This window comes from Camelina sativa, chromosome 2 (genome assembly GCF_030686135.1).
Source record: "Camelina sativa cultivar CO46 ecotype springtype chromosome 2, ASM3068613v1".
Classification (NCBI taxonomy): Eukaryota; Viridiplantae; Streptophyta; class Magnoliopsida; order Brassicales; family Brassicaceae; genus Camelina; species Camelina sativa.
Window position 1 is genome coordinate 18392491 of NC_141881.1, and position 21705 is coordinate 18414195.

At 39.2% G+C, this 21705-nt stretch overlaps 4 protein-coding genes and 1 pseudogene across 7 annotated transcripts; 1 reads left to right on the top strand and 4 right to left on the bottom strand.

Annotated features, from left to right (window-relative positions):
* Window positions 1-19: 19 nt before the first annotated feature.
* On the bottom strand, window positions 20-1272 carry LOC147948820 (elongator complex protein 3-like). The gene is made up of 5 exons (XM_087468701.1): window positions 1246-1272; window positions 712-878; window positions 574-645; window positions 253-406; window positions 20-178 (listed from the first exon to the last, which is right to left on the bottom strand). Exons 1-5 carry the CDS (start codon window positions 1270-1272, stop codon window positions 20-22), a joined length of 579 nt encoding a protein of 192 aa, XP_087324827.1.
* On the bottom strand, window positions 1106-1945 carry LOC104752159 (agamous-like MADS-box protein AGL97). The gene has a single exon (XM_087477351.1). The coding sequence runs from the start codon at window positions 1868-1870 to the stop codon at window positions 1289-1291; it is 582 nt and encodes a 193-aa protein (XP_087333477.1). The 5' UTR covers window positions 1871-1945; the 3' UTR covers window positions 1106-1288.
* Window positions 1946-1975: 30 nt separating this feature from the next.
* On the top strand, window positions 1976-10177 carry LOC104752169 (G-type lectin S-receptor-like serine/threonine-protein kinase SD3-1 pseudogene; annotated as a pseudogene).
* LOC104725050 (elongator complex protein 3-like) lies at window positions 3751-7748 on the bottom strand. The gene is made up of 9 exons (XM_010443647.3): window positions 7121-7748; window positions 6550-6619; window positions 6293-6465; window positions 5811-5985; window positions 5480-5646; window positions 5186-5405; window positions 4979-5083; window positions 4284-4436; window positions 3751-4199 (listed from the first exon to the last, which is right to left on the bottom strand). Exons 1-9 carry the CDS (start codon window positions 7576-7578, stop codon window positions 4041-4043), a joined length of 1680 nt encoding a protein of 559 aa, XP_010441949.1. The 5' UTR covers window positions 7579-7748; the 3' UTR covers window positions 3751-4040.
* A 3321-nt stretch (window positions 10178-13498) lies between the features above and the next one.
* On the bottom strand, window positions 13499-17018 carry LOC104725059 (uncharacterized). Of its 4 annotated transcripts, none has more exons than XR_015580497.1 (12): window positions 16713-17018; window positions 16477-16605; window positions 16195-16389; window positions 15830-15877; window positions 15630-15758; window positions 15415-15539; window positions 15164-15249; window positions 14875-14983; window positions 14635-14753; window positions 14091-14244; window positions 13833-13980; window positions 13499-13734 (listed from the first exon to the last, which is right to left on the bottom strand). XR_015580497.1 is itself a non-coding variant. In XM_010443658.3 (12 exons), exons 1-12 carry the CDS (start codon window positions 16824-16826, stop codon window positions 13676-13678), a joined length of 1440 nt encoding a protein of 479 aa, XP_010441960.1. In that variant the 5' UTR covers window positions 16827-17013; the 3' UTR covers window positions 13499-13675. The 4 variants fall into 4 exon arrangements, 2 of the variants coding, with proteins under 2 accessions (XP_010441960.1, XP_087341706.1); XR_015580496.1 differs by having other exon boundaries at window positions 15114-15249; window positions 16713-17011; XM_010443658.3 differs by having other exon boundaries at window positions 15139-15249; window positions 16713-17013.
* Window positions 17019-21705: the final 4687 nt, after the last annotated feature.

Consider the following 21705-nt stretch of genomic DNA (forward strand, 5'->3'; position numbering starts at 1 on the left):
TTTTGAAAGTAACAGAATTTTAAAGAAGATGCTTAACCATGTAAGGACCTTCCAATTCATAACCTAACTTTCTGTAGTAATGCCGAGTTTCTACACCAGAAATTACACCGATTTTGTTAGATCTGTGTTCTCTTCTAGCAATCCTCTCTGCTTCTTCCATTAGAAGGGTACCGTAACCCTGCAAATTCGAGACATAAGAAAAAAATCGATAATTAGAATATAAATTCAAGTTAAATCTCGGGTACGGGGTACCTGATGTTGCAACTTATCAGCCTCACGGCCATGAACTGGTACAGCCGTTCCATATACATGAAGCTCACGGACAACAGAACACTTTCCCATGAGTTCTGGACAAGTTACGTTCTTCCCGCATTTTCGCAGACGTAACAAACCCAACAAGAATGTCCTGCATCAACAATGATAGGTCTTTTCGTTATAAATTTCAGAGCCTTGACCGATTCTAAAACTGACAACCAGGTTTAAGGCTTGAAAGGACAGGCTTTTCAAGGTTCTCATCAGACTCTTGGCTCGGTGCATGCCAATGAAATTATGACTTTCTCAGTCATATATTACACAAGATCTCTTAGTACGTATTTGATAAAAGAATGGACAATCTCCCAGTATACACCGCTATTGTTACGGTACCTGCAGAAAAATTCGATTAGATTTTATGCTTGCATGCACTCTCCTTTAACCACAAGAAAATTGTACCTCCCAGTCTTCCATAGTTCATAAAGGCGAGTTCCACGAATCACAAGGGTGGGATATATTTTTAACCCATCTGCTCTAAAAGATGGGCTCTCGAAAAACTCCTTAAAACTTTCCATGTTTCTCTCAACCCAAACATTAGGAAGATCAGGCATCATATGGGCAACAACCTATAAGCAAAAAGAAAATCAGAGTACGGAAAAAAATATAACAGTGTTACTAAATAAAGAAAGGCTCATTGGTTGATGGTTACTGGTTTTTTTTTTGTCTATGCTCTGCTATTGCCCTTTTAATGCTTTTGTATCAACCTATTAAATACTTTTAGGTAATTGGATCCAGAATTAGATGAGTGATCCGAGTCAAAATATGGTAGAATATGTAAAATAACTAAAAGATATAAAGGGTTAAAGGGTTTTATTAAATTTTGGATTTAAAATATTTTTACAAAAAATTCAATATTACAACAGGGGATACGAGAAAAGAATTGGGAATTTAAGAGAGAAGTTGACAGAGAATAAGATCCTATGTAGAAGCAACTTGTGATGAGTCGAGAAGTATCGCCATGGAAAAAAGCTAGGGTTTATTCGCTGCAAAACTCGAGGTCAGAGGCGCTAGAGTTTAGATCGAAACCAGAAGCAACATGCGAAGTAGATCGATCACAATCCTCGTCGAGAGAACAAGTGCTGCTAGGGTTTTGTTCCGAGTAATTAGAAACAGATTGCGATTTTTCTTTCTTCTCAAGGCACGCCATCATATGCTTCTTCACTCTCTCTAAACGATCCTCGAGGATGTTTAACTCAGAGAGATCATCACAAGAATGGTATAGATCAGGGTCTTCCCACCAAAACCCTAGCTTCGATTGGGGTTTAACTTCAATCTTAGGAGGTGGCTTGCGATTTAGGTAACAATCAGCGATCTCTTGGGCAGAAGAGTAGCCGGAGAAGGAGTAAACAACGTCGGACATCTCTGAGGGAGAGGTTACGAAGACGGCGATGTTGGATCCGGAGAGATGACAGAGATCGGCGGCTTTGGAAAAGACAGTTTGACGGCGTTTAGAGCAAGCCACGGCTCGTTGCTGTTTGGTTTCTCGTTTCTTGATTTCGATTTTTCGTTTTGTTCCTTTCTTCATTGTGAACTCAGACGCGCTTGACGACGACGGCATAATGTTTCTTACACGAGAGACAAAGAGATTGAAAGCAGCGAGAGAAATAGAGAAATAGAGAAACGAGAGAGAGAGTAGAAAGCACCTTATATAGATATTGTAACGATGGGGTCAAACTTAGGTCTTGTTTTCCTTTTTTTAATCGCATATTTATTTTCTATTTTACGTTTTGTGTTTTCTTTTCTACTAGTAGAAGTTTCTAAATATCACAGCAATAACTGCAAAAAAAAAAAAGGAAAAGCAAAAGGAATGTTACCAATTAATTTACAATATTAATTATATACCTAAACTGATTACAACACAAATTAATTCTCAACAAGCGATTGGTGTTCCGGTTTCTCAGGCTTGACCGGGATGGTAATCTGAGAATGTACTCGTGGAACGAGGAGAATTCAAAGATTTGGAAACCGGTTTGGCAAACTGTTGAGAATCTGTGTCGTGTTTTCGCAACTTGTGGATCACAAGTTTGTTCCTTTAAGAGTTCTGGATCCTCCGAGTGCACTTGCCCTTTTAATGCTTTTGTATCGCTCTCGGATCCTAAATGCTTGGTGCCTTATCAGAAGCCAAGCTGCAAATCTGGTTTCTCCATGGTTAAATTCAAGAACTTGGAGTTGTATGGAAATCTACCCTGCTAATGATTCTCTTGTTTCTGGAGTTAGTTCCCAGAGATGCAAGAAGGTGTGTTCAGAGGATTCTGCTTGTACTGCAGTCACTTACACGAACGATAGGGATCCTTAATGTCGCATGAAGCTGACCCGATATATCAGCGGTTACTCTGATCCATCTCTGAGTTCGATATCATATGTTAAAACATGTTTGGACCCCATTGCTGTTAATCCAAATGTTTCTAAAGAGTCATCACCAGTGACTGTAACGAACTCTCACAGTATCTGTCTTATCGGTGCAACTTCTACTACACTTGTTCTGTTTCTCGGGTTTCAGCTTGGTGTTATTGTGTACATCTACCAGAGGAAGAAGCAGCTAGCTAAGAAGAAAGCTGATCCATTCTCCAAAGCTGCAAACCCAAAAGGTGTGATGATCTTCTCTGTCGATGAGATAAAGGCCATGACTGATAACTTTGATCATAACTTTGATCATATTCAAAGGGTACGATATGCCGGAGAATGAACTTGTTGCGCGCGGTTAAAGAAATGGAAGCGACATTAACAGAAGAAAGGAAGTTTAGGAGTTCTGCATCAAAGATAGGTACAATGCATCACAAGAACCTAGCGAAGCTTGAAGGTTATTGCTGCGAGCTAGGCAGGAGATTTCTAGTGTACGAATACGCTAAGAACGGGTCAATACTGGACGAAGCAAGAAACTAACTTGGAGAATAAGAACTGAAACCTACTTAAGCGTGGCTAAAGCTCTCTGTTACCTCCACACAGAATGCAGGGAATTCGTCAGTCATGGGAACTTGAACTGTGGAAACATTCTGCGCGGGGAGGATTCGGAAATAAAGATGTTGACATATGCGCTGCAAATAAAGATGTTGAAGATTTTCCCATTGGGAAGACGGTTTTATCTCTAGTAACGGGTAGATATGAACCAGAAGGAGTAGTGAGTGAATGGGTCTACAATATGGCTACCTTTCTAGCATTTCTGATCTTGACATACTCTTTTACACTCTCCTTGTTAGTACGAACCCTGATTCTTCTTCTGTGGAGTTCCATGAGGAGAGAAGTAAGAAGAATCCTAAAAGAAAGATGGTTGTGGATGAGTCTGAGTCCATTGCTCTAGACAGCAACGAAGGATCAAGTCAGTCTACATAGAATTTGGTTAATATGCAGCTTTTGGATGTTTTAGATGATGTGAACATTTTTTGCTGTCTCTATAATTAGACGTTTTACCAAGTGGAATTGGTTATATTAGTCCAAGCCTTTTAAGTGAAAAATGGTTTTGATTATTACGTGTATCCAACAATCTGTAGTCCATTACAAGGCTTACCAAGTGAAAGTGGTGATTTTTAGTTCAGTAACACAAGTGCTTGAAAGAGTTGCAATGTGTATGCATCACAGATTCATATAAGATCACCGTAGTTCGTATAGGAATCAGCCGTTTTTTCAACTTGACTATAAAATTTTTAGAAAGCAAAAATGATACCACTGACAAGGATAAGTGATTAGTTCAACATACAGGTTCGCAAGTTTGGTTTTGAAGTAACATAATTTCAAAGAAGATGCTTAACCATGTAAGGACCTTCCAATTCATAACCTAACTTTCTGTAGTAATGCCGAGTTCCTACACCAGAAATTACACCGATTTTGTTAGATCTGTGTTCTCTTCTAGCAATCCTCTCTGCTTCTTCCATTAGAAGGGTACCATAACCCTGCATATTCGACACACAAGAAAAACCGGTAATTAGAATATAACTCCATAATTGAGTGTCAAATTCAAGTTAGATATCAGGTACCTGATGTTGCAACTTATCAGCCTCTCGACCATGAACTGGTACAGCCGTTCCATATACATGAAGCTCCCGGACAACAGAACACTTTCCCATGAGTTCTGGACAAGTTACATTCTTCCCGCATTTACGCAAACGTAACAACCCAACAAGAATGTCCTGCATCCATAAAGATTAAAATGATGGGTAAATCCAAGAAAATGTCAAAGTCTTGACATATTCTAAAACTGCTAATCAGGTTTAAGGCTTGGAAGGAAAAAGCTTTTCAAGTTTCTCATGAAAGTCTTGGCTTAGTGCATGCCAATGAAATTATGGATACCAAATTAATCACCTTCTCAATCTATATATCTGACACAAGATCTTCTTGCATATTTGATACAAACTACATACTCACTGTATACACCACTACATAAGGCACATGCTTAGTCCTATAAGTTTATGAATTCGGAGAAGGCCATGAGAACTAATGCACTCTGCGTTCTACCTAAACTTGACAATTCTCCATTGAGAAAACATCTATTTTTTTTAAACATGACTTATTGTGTCCAATGAGAGACAAGCAGTATGAGATCTTGATAAACAAGATAAGAAGGCATATTCATCCGTAACAAAAGTAAGACAGATAGGGTAATAATTCCTTCACTAAAATCCTAGGCACTATGCTGTGAGAGGTGAGGATGAGAGATTATGAAAGTTTGTACCTGGCGTGTATCTTCATAAGAAAGGAATGTCTCCCAACCTTCATTGGCAGTGTAATCACGACGCACAAGCTCTACTTGTTCTGGCTTAATTTTGTGATGAATGTCCTGCACACAGACCATATACGCACATATTAGTTATTGAAATTCAGTAGTTTAAAAATAATAATAATAATAATAAAAGAAAGAAACAACATTTGGCATCCTGACCTGAATTCCAGCTTCACGAGTACGAACATCACGGCATTTAAGGCCCAAGTCATCCATTCTGGCTAAAGCTAGTTCACGAAGATTTCCCTTTTCAACCCCTGATGTAACCAGAGGCATAGGAATATCACGCTGAACTCTATAAACACGTGTCCACGGAGGTACCATGGAGAGAATCCTTGCAACTATATCCACAAGCTGCTCAGGTGGATAGTTACGGTACCTGCAGATCAATAAGATTTAAGCTTTTCTGTTGTGACATGCATGCACTCTTCGTTAAATACAAGAACATCGTACCTCCCAGTTTTCCATAATTCATAAAGGCCAGTTCCACGAATCACAAGGGTGGGATATATTTTCAACCCATCGGCTCTAAAAGACGGGCTCTCGAAAAACTCCTTGAAACTTTCCATGTCTCTCTCAACCCCAACATTAGGAAGATCAGGCATCATATGTGCAACCACCTACATGCAAACATAAAAACGGAGTGAGAACACAAATATATCAATTTCACCAAATAAAGAAAGGCTCATTAGTTTCAAGGAAATTGATGAAGAACATAGGAGGTGAAAGCTGCCAAGAGATAGCACAACAACATATTATTCAAAGACTAATCTATAAGAGATACCTTGAAGCCAGCATCTTTAGCCAAGCAGAAGCAGTCAGCCACCGCAGCAACAGTATGGCCTCTATTTGTGTCACGAGCAACATCTTCATATGTGCTCTGGACACCTATCTCTAGCCTGGTGCAACCATATGTCAGCATCTGTCGTAGATGAGGCCCAAGGCAGTAATCTGGTCTCCTGATGAATTTGTAAAACAGATTAGGGAATGTATTCCGAGATTCGAATCTTCAGAAATTAGAGATTAGACTCACTTTCCCACACGATCCGTTACAAATAATCAATGAAAATACCATGAACCGATTCACAAAAATATGGTATCAGATGTTTGATATAGTTCCACTCAACTTAAGAATTTCCATTAAGTGCCACAAAAGAACAATGAAATAATTATATAGACACTATGGAAGCTTTAAGAGAAAAGAAAAAAGATATAATACATGATCAAATGCATTCACAGAGAAAGACACTTCAACCCAAAACTCACGTTTCAATCGTCATGCCAATGCATTTAGTTGCACTATGTTCTGAATAAGCAACTGCTTCTTCAACGTTGGCAGAAGTATGTCCTGATAACGCATCATGAAGATTCCGTATGAAGAAATCCCGGTATTCAGCAGGCAGCGACATAAAGGTACCTCCCATCAAAATGAACTCAACCTATCATTCGAATCAGGAGTAATGATCTGCGCTGAAGACTGGTAAAAAGGAAATAATTACTAGGAAAACAAGAAAAACTCTTACCTTATCTACACTGTGACCCAACCGCTTCAGCTGATCTATCCTGCTCCTTGCCTGAACATATGGATTGTACCTAAAACAATCAACAGGGTTCTATAAATATCCCTTTAAACATGAAACTCAAATCCTCATCACATAATCAGCAGACAGAACGATATATAAATTAATCATGGTCGTTTGGGACACTGGAAACTTCCACATAAGAATTCTGTATCCTTTTTTTGCTATCAAGCAAGTCTACATTTTCATCTATAATCTAGAACATTCTCTGAATTCATAAATATTGCTTTTCATCTACAATCTTAGAACTGCAGTCCAAAATATCAAGCAAGACTAAAACAACAACGATCCTAAGAATAGCTCCCAATCCAAGCTCTCATGAGGCTATCCACACAACATAGTTCCACAAACTACCTACACGTTATCAGCAACTAACATCTAAGTTTAAACTCCGATCCAAAACTACTTAATCCCTAAACCCATAAACCCTTTCCTCGATCAATCGAACAGGCTCTGATCCGATTTCAATTCACTATACGATTATCAATTTGATAACTTAGAGGAGACTCTTTACCTAGCTCGAATAGCTCGCATGCTGGTAGGCTCGTATCCAGTGTAAGACTGAGTACTATACTCGAAGTCAGAGTCAGGTCCACCGGGACAATACACGCAAATATTACCCGTCGTAGCTATATGCGGACACCTATGAGGCTTCGACATGACCGCCACGACGGCGATTCCTGAAGCCGTTCGAACCGGTTTGGCACGGAGCTTGGGGAGAAGAGTCTCTCTCTCTGAATCCGGAAGCGCAGCGATCATCTCAACAAGCTTCGGCGCACGCGCCAAGCCGTATTTTCGGCAAGCGGCGGTTTTAATGGCGTTTAGGTCAACATTCTCGTTGCGGTGTGAGCGCTCAATCATGGTGCTGACAATCTCCGATATGGCGCGAACTCGAGCTTCTTCCTCCGTCAATCCACGGCCCTGAAAGCCGCCGCGACCTGGCCGTGGTTGTTTTTTTAACTCGCCGTTCATCACTACCGCCGTCGCCAACGTCACGAAAAACCTCAGACAAACTACGCAGATTTTGTGTTGTTTTTAGTGACTTCCTTTAAACGTCCTCGTTTTGCGCTGTTCAACTGGGCAGTTAATCGGGTCACCCACCCACTCATTAATCGGGTCATCCACCCAACCCCTTTAAACGGCTGCGTTTTGAGTTTACTTTGTCTCACTTCTCGTATTCATCATTTTTTAGCTTGCTGATTTTGAGGCAGTCATCTTAGAGAGTGACTCTATGAATCTGGTGAAGATAGTTAAAACTTACAAATTCTCGAGAGTGGTCGTCCCACATGGAGTTTTAAGTTCTTAAATCCCTCTCAAGATGACTTTATACAATAGCTTAGATAGCTTCCGGATGTAAGGAAAGGCTTGAGTGTATTGATTCAGAGATTACAATATATATACTCATGTGCATAAGGGTTTTATACAACACTAATTACATATTTAGCCTTAGCTATACTTCTCTACTCTATACGCCCCCTCAAGATGGAGGCAGTTTCTTGACTCCAATCTTGAAATTTAACTCGGTGAAGCGCGGTGGTGGTAGTGGTTTAGTAAGAGCATCAGCGAGCTGATCATCACCCGAAATGTGAGCCACACGAAGTGTACCAGACTGAACGTTTTCGCGAACGAAATGATAGTCAAGCGCGACGTGTTTCATCTTAGAATGGAAAACAGGGTTAGCACAAAGATAGGTTGCCCCAATATTGTCACAGTATATTACCGGAGCCGACGGAAGTTCAATACCCAACTCAGTCAACAAGGAGCATATCCATTTAAGTTCTGATGCGGTGTTAGCAACCGCTCAGTATTCAGCCTCAGTGGACGAACGAGAGACACTTCGTTGCTTCTTTGAAGACCAAGACACAGGACTGCCACCAAAATATATGATATAGGCATTTGTGGACACATAGTTCGCTTTATCTCGACCCCAATCAGCATCAGGAAACGCATGTATTGTAAGAGGAGCATCACGACGCAGAAAAATACCATGGGTTCGCGTGCCAGCAAGATACCGTAACACTCTCTTCACAGCTTGGCAATGGAGGTTAGTAGGCCGATGCATAAACTGTGAAAGTCGATTAACCGGGAAGGCAATATCAGGTCTTGTGAACGCAAGATACTGCAAACTACCAACCAGAAAGAACCGTGAGCTGAGAGGACCGTGAGCTGAGAGGAAGAAGACATTGGGGTTGGTACTGGCTTCGCATCCTGCATTTTTGTTTTGGCGAGAAGATCAGTAATGTACTTCCGTTGCATCAAATGAAGGCCAGACGAGGCGCGTATTGCTTCTATACCCAGAAAGTAACTTAAAGGACCAAGGTCCTTCAGCGAGAAACGACGAGCAAGGGATGAGTGAAAAGCACGTACTAGAGACGGTGGACCAGTGATGATGATATCATCCACGTAAACCAGGACATACACATGAGCATTACCTTGTTTGAAGACAAACAAGCTGTTGTCCCCAACCGATGTTTTATATCCAGAGTCAAGAAGAAACCGTCGAAGTTCTTGGTACCAAGCACGGGGTGCTTGTTTCAGCCCATAGAGTGCTTTCCGCAAACGACATACGTGATGTGGGCGATCACGATCGACAAACCCTGGTGGTTGAGAGACGAACACCTCTTCCTCTAAGGTTCCTTGTAAAAATGCGTTATTGATATCAACCTGTTGAATCAGCCAATCTTTCTTAACAGCAATTTCCAAAACAAGGCGAATCGTAGTGGATTTAATTACCGGGCTGAATGTCTCGGAGTAATCAACCCCATATTCCTGATTGAACCCACGAGCTACCAACCTAGCCTTGTACCGAGCTATCGATCCATTGGGATTGTATTTGAGTGTAAAGATCCACTTACAGGAAATAACATTCTGAACCGATGTGGGAGGTGTGAGATCCCAAGAGTGTTCTCGGAGCTGAGCATTGATTTCTTCGACCATAGCAGCTCGCCAGTTGGGATCTCGTAATGCAGCCGCTACGGTTGTCGGAATGGATGGTGTTGTGACAACAGCAAGACCGTACTTAGGATTCGGTTTGTGAATATTGTTTTTGGATCGTGTGCGCATAGAGTGAGGTATCGGAGGCGGAGGTTGCGGTGGCGAGGAAGCAACTGTCGATGTGGAAGTTGCAGAGGAATCCGATCGAGTAGGAGATGGATCTATTGGACTTGGAGCGATATGTGATGGGCTTGACGAAGATGGGCCTTCGGAAGAAGAGGGTTGAGTTGGACCTGGAGAGGCCCGTATCGAAGAGTCATCGTGAACTCTCTTTGTTCGTGTCTCGTGAGTCAAATCAGCAGAAGTCGACGACGAAGCCGGAGACGAAGCCGGAGACGAAGTCGGAGATGAAGTCGGAGAAACCACGGATGGCGAAGACGTGGAATCGGGAACCGCAGAGGAGTCAGGATGAGAATCATTGCACGGGGGTGAGTCCGACGGAGGCAGAGAAGAAACCGGTGGCTGCGAGACCGGAATCGAAACCGAAGGAGAAGAAGACGACAATATCGGTGAGGAGACCGTCGTGGACAAGGGAGTCGCAGAGAGTGGGAACCGATTCTCAACAAACCTCACATGACGCGATGTATAAAGCCTCTTAGTAACAGTGTCAAAACAGAGGTACGCACTCTGTGTGAGTGAGTAACCGAGAAACAGACACGGTGTCGAGCGAGGCTCAAGTTTGTTGTTCCGATATGGGCGTAACCAGGGATAGCACTCACAGCCAAAAACCCGCAGTTTGAGATAATTCGGATAGGTGCGGAACAACTTATGATACGGAGAATCACCTCCAAGAACATCGGTAGGCATCCGGTTGATGAGATAAACCGCCGTAGCAAAGGCATACGGCCAGTAGCTCTGTGGGACACAGGCATGACTGAGCATAGCGAGACCTGTTTCTACAACATGTCGATGCTTTCTCTCCGATAAACCATTGTGCTCAGGCGTGTGAGGCGGCGTGGTGAGGTGAGAGATACCGTGTAATGATAGGAATGGGCGCAAGGCAATGAACTCACCACCATTATCAGAGTACAATGTTCTAATCCGCGTTTGAAACCGATTCTCAACCAATTCTTTAAAAGCAATGAAAACATCTTTGACTTGGGACTTGAGTTTCAATGGGTAAAGCCATGTATATCTGGTAAAATGATCAACCAAAATAAGATAATACTTGAAGTTTTCAGAGGAGGTTATTGGAGAGGACCAAACATCTGTATAAATGTATTCAAGTGGTTGAGTAGAAGAAATTGTATTTGTGGAAAAAGGGAGTTTATGACTCTTACTGATAAGACAATCGGAACAAGATAATTGTTTTTGTGTTTGTGTAGAAGAAGATAGAGGTAATGAAAACTTAGAAACAAGAGTGTTTAAAATAGATAACGAAGGATGCCCAAGTCGAAGATGCCAAGATGAGATGTCGGTTTTGGATGTCACAGACGCGGAGAAGACATTGATGGTATCACGATCAACCGGCCACTCATATAGTCCGTTCTTAGTTCTGCCTTGGAGTAACCGGACCCCCGTGTTTAGATCCCTCACCTGAAAGTAAGCATGATAGAATTCCACAAAAACCTTATGAGCATTACATAAGCGATATACAGAGATAAGGTTCTTGCAAAGATCAGGAACATATAGAACATCTTTTAAAGCAAGAGAACTAGAAGGTGTAGGGAGTAAGGCGGAACCCGTATGTGTGATTTTTAAACCAGAACCATCGGCAATCTGAACCTCTTCACCGCCGGAGTATGGTTGATGTAGGGCAAGGTTTGATAGATCAGATGTAAGATGGTGAGTGGCACCGCTATCCATCACCCAATTTGCCGAGTTGTACGGAGGAATAGTAGCAACGTTAGCATGCAGAGTCCCATGCGAGCCAGAAGACGGAGAGTATCCGCCACCAGTAGGTTGAAAGCCGCGAGCAGAGGCAGACAACTGAGAGCACCGCCGGGCACTATGACCAAAGACACCGCACAGCTGACAACGACCCTGGTAACCTCGACCTTGGCCATTGCGTGGGTTGGTAGAGGAACTACCACGAGAGGAAGAGCGTTGAGAGCGGGAGTTGTTGTTGTTGGCATGACCATATGGCTTGTTGAAGACCACATTTGCCGTGACAGGCACGACAGAGGAGATGGAGGCATTGGATTGAAGCTTCAACTCGAAGTTAATAAGCTTTTCATGAATCGCAGCCATGGTGGGAGGGGTATCACGACCCTCGATTTGATCAATGATCGATTTGTAATCGTCGGGTAGACTACTAAGAAGATACTCGATTTGTTCCTCATGTTCATATGGTTTACCAAGTGCAGCAAGTTGATCAAAACGAGAGACTAACCCTTGAACATATTCATCAATTGTGCGAGTACCTTTTCGCCAAAGTTTGATCTGTTCCCGTAGTTGCTTGATATGACCCCAAGTTGGCTTGGCATAAGTGGCAGAGAGAAGACTCCAAATTTGGGCTGTAGTGGAGGCCTTAGAGAGGATTGGCTGAAGCTCAACAGAGATCGCACCGAGGAGACTAGCCACCAGAAGCTGATCTTGATGTACCCAGAGATCATACGGATTGGGAGCCGATGCACCGGCAACAAGAACGGTGGAGTCCGGAGCGGCAGTGGTACCGTCGAGAAAACCCGCAAGACCGTAACCAGCAAGCAATGCACGGACCTGGCGGTTCCACATCAAAAAGTTAGAAGCAGTAAGCTTCGTAACATTTGCCATGTTGATATTGTGGAGAGTATTAGGAGAAGAGGTGTTGATAACATCAGAGGAAGCCATTACAAGAGATCGAAGAAAGAGAGAAGAAAGAAGAAAAGAGAAGAAGAAGAGAAGAAAGCGCAGAGCGGCGGAAAAAAAAAAAAATTTTAGGTCTAGGATTCACTGCTCTGATACCATGTAAGGAAAGGCTTGAGTGTATTGATTCAGAGATTACAATATATATACTCATGTGGGGAAAAGGGCCATTTCCGACCTGTACAATGTCAAAAGTGTCAATTTATACCTGTACAAACTCTCGGTGCTAATTTATACCTATACTCAAATAAAATTCAAATTTCATACCCAATTATTAAAATAATGCCGATTTCAAAGTCAAAATCAACAAATATTAGTCAACAGGTGACTCAGATGACACGTATTCAGTGAAGTGGCATCGTATATATCAAAACTACGTAGTTTTGATGCTGTAATTTCGTTTTAAAAAAAAAGGTAATACCCTAGAATCGAACCTGGGTCCATCAAAGATTTAATCAACGCTTTAACCATATGATCTAGCAGCCTTATTCAGAATATTGGGAAACTTTAGTGTTTATTACCATCTCCGCCTGCGAGAATCTCCCTCCTCTTCCTTGGCATCGTTAATGGCTGCTCTGCCGTGGTTCCTTCTCCATCTAGATCCGCTTCCGTTGGTCCAATCACTAATTGTTTATATTCATCGTGGTTTCCCAAGATTTGATTTTTTAACTTTTTGTTTCTTTTAAAATTTTAAATTTTGGAAATTCGTTGTTCCTCTTTGATCACAATCATCATCACTAGGGTTTCTGTTTTTCAGTAAAAATTAAGGAATGAGGAAGCAAAAATTATCAATGCAATTAACGATGCCAAGGAAGAGAAGAAGAGGAAAAGGAGGGAGATTCTCGTGGGTTGATATGGTTATTAATATTAAAATTCCTCAATATTCCGAAGAAAGCTACTAGATCATATGGTTAAAGTGTTGATTTAAATTTCGATGGACCCGAGAGTTTGTACAGGTATAAATTGACACTTTTGACATTGTACAGGTCGGAAATGGCCTTTTTCCCTACTCATGTGCATAAGGGTTTTATACAACACTAATTACATATTTAGCCTTAGCTATACTTCTCTACTCTATACCGGATTGGTTAAAATGGATTGCCAAAAGATATAATCCATTCAACTTATGTGGATTTTATAAAGCTTCATCATAATTGCATTTCAGCCAATTACATTCAAGTCTTAAACAGTTCTCCTATCATTCAAATTCTCACCCAAAACAAAAAACAAAAACTCAGTTCCTGTTCAAGGGAGAGACTAATTTCTGAGAAATACTCCTATACTTTTCCTAACTTCCTGCGCGTAGCCTTCTTAGAGAAGCCCGTCTACGAGATATTTCTTTGCTATCTGTAAAACTCAGGTGTTATATATGTAACCAACCCCATCAGCACATGTTTTTTCATATGCAAAAGAAGTTTAGTGGCAAGAACGACATAACCAATTACCTCTTGTCAGTCTTCCAGATGCAAGTAAAGCCTCTTCGGCCATTGATCTCCACTGCTGTGCACACGAGTAATTAACTCCCATTCCAACACTAAGTCCTCTTAACAAAACTACTGTACGGAGTACAGAGAACAGTTCCTCTGGAAATGCCTACCACCAAAGAACACTTTCAAGTTAGTTTGGTACTTATTGTTACCTGTGGAAATATAACACATACACAACTTTTTTTACTTAGTCAACATCTATGGTGCTTTACTTACCTCAACAGCGATCTTTTTAATTGAAGAGTCATCTGCGAAAGGTTGCAAAACTGTCTCACCAGCTGGCATCTTTGTATCAAAAAGTGTCTGTGCTAACCGCAGAAGTTCTTGCTGCTCATTCTCACACTTGGCCACTGTATGTAAACCCATTTCCCTGAACATTCACAACCGCAATAATTTTAGGAACTCAATGCTACACTAATCCAAACCGTTGACAGTAACTATTCCAATCTTAGACATAAAACGTTTGCTGTCATATCCTAGCTTCAAAACAGTTCCCACATACCAAAGTAGCCAATTTAAAATGTGAAAAAAAAAAACCCATTTTTTGAGGCATGCATGGACCCACAATGTTCATAGCTTAAACAAAAAGACATCCTCACTCACAGAATAACTTTTGTGGTAACAAATGGTTTCACATTGAATGCACTTGTTCTTATTGAAATGTCTTTCTAAAAAAGATTATGTTTGAACTGAAACCAACAACCAAAGTCAAAAACTTCTTTCAGTAGTGCATGATAAGTTTAAATGCGATTTGAGTTACCAAAAGCTCTGCGATACTCGTGAAGCATTGTTATCAGCCATGGCAATGACCAAATTCGCATAGCCAAGTCTTAATTTGTTAGGGAGTTCCTTCACTTGACCATAGTCCAGCAATGCAACCTGATGACGGGAAACAAGATTATAAATCAAGACTATATAGACAGGTAAGTTCAGCCAAAAGACAACACTAAGCAAACTAAGAAACTACCAAATAATAACTACAAGCAAAAATATGACTTGCCTCTTGACCTTTACAAATCAAGATATTTCCAGGATGTGGATCCGCATGAAAGAAACCACTTTTCAGTATCATTTGGCCATATGCACGGGATAAACTGTTAAGTATATTGCTGAGGCAAGAGGAGATATAAATTCCAGTGTGGTATCAGTAACAACAAAAGAAAGAAGGACTAGGGAAACGTGAACTTCTAGAACATAATAGCTACTAAGACTTTGGGCCATAGAACATAGGCACCATACTCTCTGAGATGATGTAGGAGCTTACTGCTTTGCTGCCTCTGCAATCTTACCATGAGGATTTATCCCTCTTTTAGCCATCTCATCACCAATGCTCAGGATCGGAATTCCATTAATGTATTCCATTACCAGAACCTTCCTGAACGAATTATGATTGTTCATATGGTAAGTACTTGCTAATCATCCGAAGGAAAAATGAAAAAGAAAATCTTAGATTGAGATGCGAGTAGACAAGAATCCATTTAGAGAAGGGGCCTTAAACATTATCAAGATAACCAATCAGGTATAAAATATGCGAACTTACTTAGTCACCATATCTCGCAGAACTCTTGGTACCAAAACAGGAGACTTTTTGTTATTCGCATAAAGAAAACATCGAATTCTTTCCATTGCATTGGCCTCCCTTTTGAAGTCAAATTCATAACCAATCTAGAAAAAAGAAAACACATAGTTTTCAATGACTTGGAGAAAAAGAAGTCGTACAAGCTATATTTAATAAAGAACTGGATCAATAGATACCTGTTTCTCCATTTCCTTTGTTATGGAATGCAAATCAAATTTGATATCTGTTTTCTGCATGTATAAGGCAAATAGTTGCAAGTTTCTAATGTCTGTCATCATCAACCTTTCGATGCCAGGATGTTGAACCTACACAAGGAATCAAGTTAGAATCTTATTAAAAGATGGGAAGCTTTTAGTAGTCCTCTGATAATGCTCACCTTTACAACAACATTCATCTTGTTACCTTTGACTCTTGCTCTGTGAACCTAACAAAGAAAATAAATGTATATGTATCAAAGAATTAATAGATCTATGGCAAGATAGGACAAGCTTCTAGCATAAATCAAGAATCCATAGCGAGGTGTTGAGACATAAACTAACACTCCAATTCAGACCTTTTCAAGAGTCAATGGTAATATCCCAAAGGTTCTCAGCTATGATAATAATTATCTTCAACTTCCCTTGTTGGTGTTTACTCTTTTACAGTTTTCATAATTGGTCCATCAATATTGACAAACTCCCAAATACTCTCACTCAACAATGTTCATTTTAATTGTACTGTACCCACCAAAAGCTGTAATACCTGAGCAATAGAAGCAGAACCAAGAGGCTTTTCATCAAACGTTTCAAAGATTTCACCAATGCTTTTACCTAACTCCTTCTCCAGAACAAGTCGAACCGCATCAAACGGTGTGGCAGGAGCTTGATCACACAAAGTAACAAGCTTTTTCACCCACGCAGCTGGTGCCATGTCAGGTTTTGCTAGAAGTTGAGCAATCTACAAAAGCATCAAAACAAAAAGTCAACATTATAAATGAGATTGAGGAGAGGACAACAACAACAACAATTAAATGCAACAACGTACCTTAAGGAAGAAACCTCCAAGATCAGAGCACATGAAGTAAATTTTGTCAGCAGCTTGCTCATGTTGTCTTTCCCACATTTCCTCTTGCTTCTTTGCATCTTTCACTAAACTCACTCGAAGCTGAAACACCTAAAATACAAGCAAAACAGAGAAGCCCAAAAATTCAAACTTTATAGAAAAAACTGTAGACTAATGAATAAAAAAGGATTAAAGAAACACAGTAGAAAGAGAGAGACCTTGTAGCCAGTGTAGATATTGGTAGCTCGAACCCAGAATTGAAAAGAGCGTTGCCATGGACGAAGGCTCTCGGTGATCTTCTCCTGCATCTCTTTGAAATCGAACCCATGCATTATTTTTCTTTTGGCGAGTGGATTGCTTCCAATTTCCAACTTGTGTATCTCAATTTGGGTAAAGGGAATAGTTTCGAATGCGAAAGCTTTCGTAGGAAATGATGAAGTAGAGATCGTGGCTGCGAAAACTATAAAGCAAAAAAGCTTTGAAGTAGAGATTTTCAGACAAGCTCAGCAATCCGGTCATGGTCTAAAGTCTTCTAAACCCAATATGGTGTTAACGAACCAGGAAAACCCGGATAAACCAGAGAGAAACCGGCGATCCAGTTTTATTAATTGAACGGGACTTAAAACCGTCCCATTTTTAAAAGTTTACTGAAATCTATTATCATTGAACAAATAATTAAAAAATTTATATTAAAAATCCACTATTATTCAAAACAGTTTATAAATTTAAATTTTAATGATTTTTAAAGATTATGGATGATTTGAAAAGATTTATTTAGTTAAAAATACAAAATTTAAATATCATGGTTTTATGTAGGATTTGATAGAATTTTGTAATATCAACTTTTCTAAAATCATCAAAATATTTAAAATCTCATGAAAACTCAAATCACTTGGAATATTAGATTGAATACACCTCTTAAAGTTGAAAGTTTTTAATTTACGAATCTCCATTGGAGTGTAAATATGCGCACAAACGGTATATAAAGGATGTATTGATCTTGATATTTTAGAAGATTTAAGAGTTATTTTAAAATCACATATTATTCAACTAATAATCTTAAAAAATCTTCCAAAATCTTTTGTTATTGAACTTAACATTTATGTAAAATCATTCAAAAATATTGAAAATTTCTTGTTATTCAATTAACAATTTGTAAATCTCATTTCAAATATACTATTATCACAATACTTTAGAAAAAAACTTTTTTTTTTGTCAACCATCGGGTCACAACATGCTGGCCCATTAGTCAAATCTCTACATTCGTAGAGAACAGGACTTGATCCCTGGTGTGATGGTGTCTTGTGCATTAAGGACTTACCATTAACGAAATCCTAAAGCTTATGAAGATGATTCTAGGATACTTTTATAGCTTTTTAAGTTGTAAAAAATAAGTTACAAAATCACACCTCTAGAGAAAGTTTTAAAAACCAAAAAAAATTGTGTTTGGCAATATTATTTTAACTGTAAGCTTTTTTTTTTTTTTTTTTTTTGAACAAACAAATGATTCCATTCAATCAAATAGAGCTATTACAAGGAGAGGGATAAAGAATCCCCAAGTTTAAGACATTACAAGCATAGACTTTCCCCAAAGTCATAAACATAACTAAAGAAATATAGAACATCAGGCAAGGGTCCATGAGAACTATGAAACAAATGCAATTAAGCAATTGGAGACATGTGGGATCATGGTTGCAAGATTGGACATCATCGATGAAATCGAGAGATGACAGGTAGGTCACGGTCAAAAGACACTGTGCCGTTTGAAGGAGAAACAGAGCCAAGGAACTCACCGGGGTGAGGAACAATATCAGGGTCGAAATAGTGGCAATGATTCGGGGGCTAAGGGCCCGGGTGATGGTTGATAAGCTGATGGTGGTTTGAACTGCAGCTAGCATCAGGATTCGACAAGAATAAGTGCAAAGCCATACCATACCAGGTGGTCCCTCTCTGCCATGGAAATGGTGATCAAGAATACCACACAAGGTTAGTAAAAGGTGAGACACTGACGAGTAATACATAGACCTGAGCTTCGGACAAGAGGATGGTTGCAGGGTATTGGGTTTAGAGACATTCACCGAAGAAGCTAAGAACAGGTGCAGAGGATAAGTGGGAAGCCAAGACAAAACCGGTGGATCCTCTCTGCCATGATAATGGTGATCAAGAATTCCACACAAGGTTTGTAGTTGGCAAAACACTGACAAGAGAATAACAGACCTGAGCTTCAGAACCGGGAGAGGTTTCTGGGGTTGAAAGACACCTTGGTAGGTCTGAGATCCAATCAATAAAAACACAAGTGGAGCAATAACCATGGTTCCAACATAACCTTTGTACAACCAAGACAACCTAGCTACATGGGTTCTCTGATGCAGTCTTCGGACACCGAGAATAGCCAAGTAAACTAAGATCAGTCGAAAGTATAACAGGAGGTTAGACAGAGGGAACCTGGGCTTTTGGAGGTTGGGCAAGATCGTTTGTAAGGCTGAGAAGTCGACATAGTTCATCCACCAAAAAGATGTTGTGGATGAGTGAATACATTCATGTGCGCAGCGACTGACCAAGGAGAGTGGGAGAGGCTTCCTCGTCTCCGGTAAAAGCCGATACAGATCTACCAAGCTCATGGGTTGACTTGTGATTAAGGCGGTGGTCCTGTAACGGAGAAAAATCATGTCTCTGGAGATTTCTTCGCCATATGTCGTCTCCGTCTCTGCCTGCCAAGGCTCGGGTGACATTGGGGTAGATAGTGCTACAGAGGTGATTGCCATTCCGGATCTAGAAATAAGAGGATAAAGGAACTTGGTTACCGCCGGCAGTGAGGCTGAGTCGTGGTTGCAGCAAGGAGAGTTTAACAGTCTCCTCCGCCTTCTGAAGTTGTTGTTGTGTAAGCCTTTGCCTGGATCTGAGTGATTATTAGGGGATTGAGTAGATTGCAAAAGGAGACTCAAAAGGGGAAAAAAGAATTGGAGAGAAGAACTACAAGGAGAACTACAGAAACAAAGGGAACAAGAGACGGGATCTAGGGTCGAGGTGCCCCGACGCCGGCGAGTAGGAACCCCACCAGCGTCAGAGGAAATTGGAGATAGCGGCGCCGCGATACTCAAGTTTTGGGAGAGAAACTAGGGTTTTGTCAATTGTCGCTTCTCTTATTGTTTTCAATAGAACTGTAAGCATAATCCGTCCTTTCTTCATTCAACTGATGATCCATGTTTGTCCATTGTGACTCACACTCTTAATGGCTCGAATTATATATAACAGATGCTCTATTGCTACGCAGATGAGTCTAGGATCAATACCTAGGGCAGGCAAGGATGATAGCTCATTTAAGATTTGTAATAGTATGTTGAAGGCATGAATTTTGAATGTGGTGAATCACTTGAACTCGCAACATATTACACCAATAAGAAGATTCTTTGGGAACGATCGTAAGAAAAAAAAGAAGATTCTTTGGGAATAATTGGCTAATACCATGAGTCTCACTATGAAACAGTGTGATTGTGAGCATGGGAAGGAATTGATGAAAGAAGCTGAAACTAGTCGGATAATACATTATTTCATGGGATTGAATGACAGCTTTGCAAACATAAGAGGTAAAATTTTGAATATGAAACCAAGGCCATGGTTGATTGTCATATACAATATACTTGATCAAGATGAGAATTAGAGGTTAGTAAAGAGGGGGCTATTCACTATGTACCTTTGTCACCCTACCAAATGGTTACACTGGATAATGGGCATATGATTAATTCAATTAATTGATATGGCCCTGATTGCTACAAGATTTTTAAGATTTAAAAAAATATTAAAGCCTTGACAGCCATTTATTTGTCAATCATACTTTTTTTACTTTATTTTTTTTAAAGCTTTGTAAGTCACTTATTTTTTTCCTTCCTTGTTTTCTCAAAAATTTTAAAGCGTCAAAACTATTTTAATAATAATTATTTTTATTTTCATTATCATCATTTTAATAATAAAAGTAACAGCTTCAATTTTAAAAGTATTTGTTACCAATCAAATTTAACAGTTAAAGTTTCTACATTCAAAGCATCTACAACCAAATTCTCTACAGCTAAAAATTTAAAGTTAAAGTCTTTACAGCCATAAGTAACAGCTGTTACCAATCGGGGCTATTATTGTCTCTCTTTACAATGTTCTTTTTACACCTGATTTCAAATTTAATTTGATAAATGTTAGTGTATTAATAAAAGCTTTAGAAACTAAAGTTAGTTTTAGATATCATCTCCACGGTTCACCACCAGAACACACTTTTTCATTATTAATATCATCTTAATTTTAAATTCTTTAAAAAAAACTGGAAAAACCAAATGAAACTTTTTAATTTGAAAGCATAATCAAGATTCTTATTTATTCTTATTTGGAATCATTTTGGTTAGTATGATTTTAATTTACTATAATCAATCAATGTGAGACATTGTATACACATAATTTTACTCTAAACTAAAAGCATATATTACTCTAAATCATTTTTTAGTTTTTTCAACCAATGTGAGACATTGTATACACATAATTTTAATTTATCGATTGAGTAATATATGTATGTGTTTAGAATTTTTGAATTACATCATATGTAGAAAAAATCATAAATTTTATTATACAATATTTTAAATAAAAAATAAATTTAAGTGAAATACTACAAACAAATCATAATATAAAGTCATTTAATTATCGCTTTAGAAACTGACATTAGTATAGAAAAAAGAAGAAATTTATTGACGGTCATTTATTAAACCAACGTAAGTTAAAATTGAATTTAATTAATTATTAGTGTCACTTTAATACTTGACGTTATGTTATTAGTGTCACCTTAATACTGACGTTGTGATATTTTAAAACTGACTTGAAAATTCTTATTTTTTCTTGCAGAAAAAGGAGAATCACATTTTATGTTTTAATTAAGTTGAGAGATTTTTTTTATCTTTTAAATATTATTTATAATTAAATTCGAAGTTTTAATAACTAATATTAAAGATAATTGTATGCACTGTAAATAAATTTGAAGGGTGTTTTTTCCAAATGTAATTAAAAATGTATTATCTACTCTTGCATCATCGATTGTATGCAATTGATGATGACACTTGTCAGAAATTAACCTAATCATTATAATCATTAGGTTATCATTGGCTTTGATATATAAAGACAGTGTGATGTAATTGATAAAGATAAGAATGAAGATATACTTTTGAGTCTCTCTTC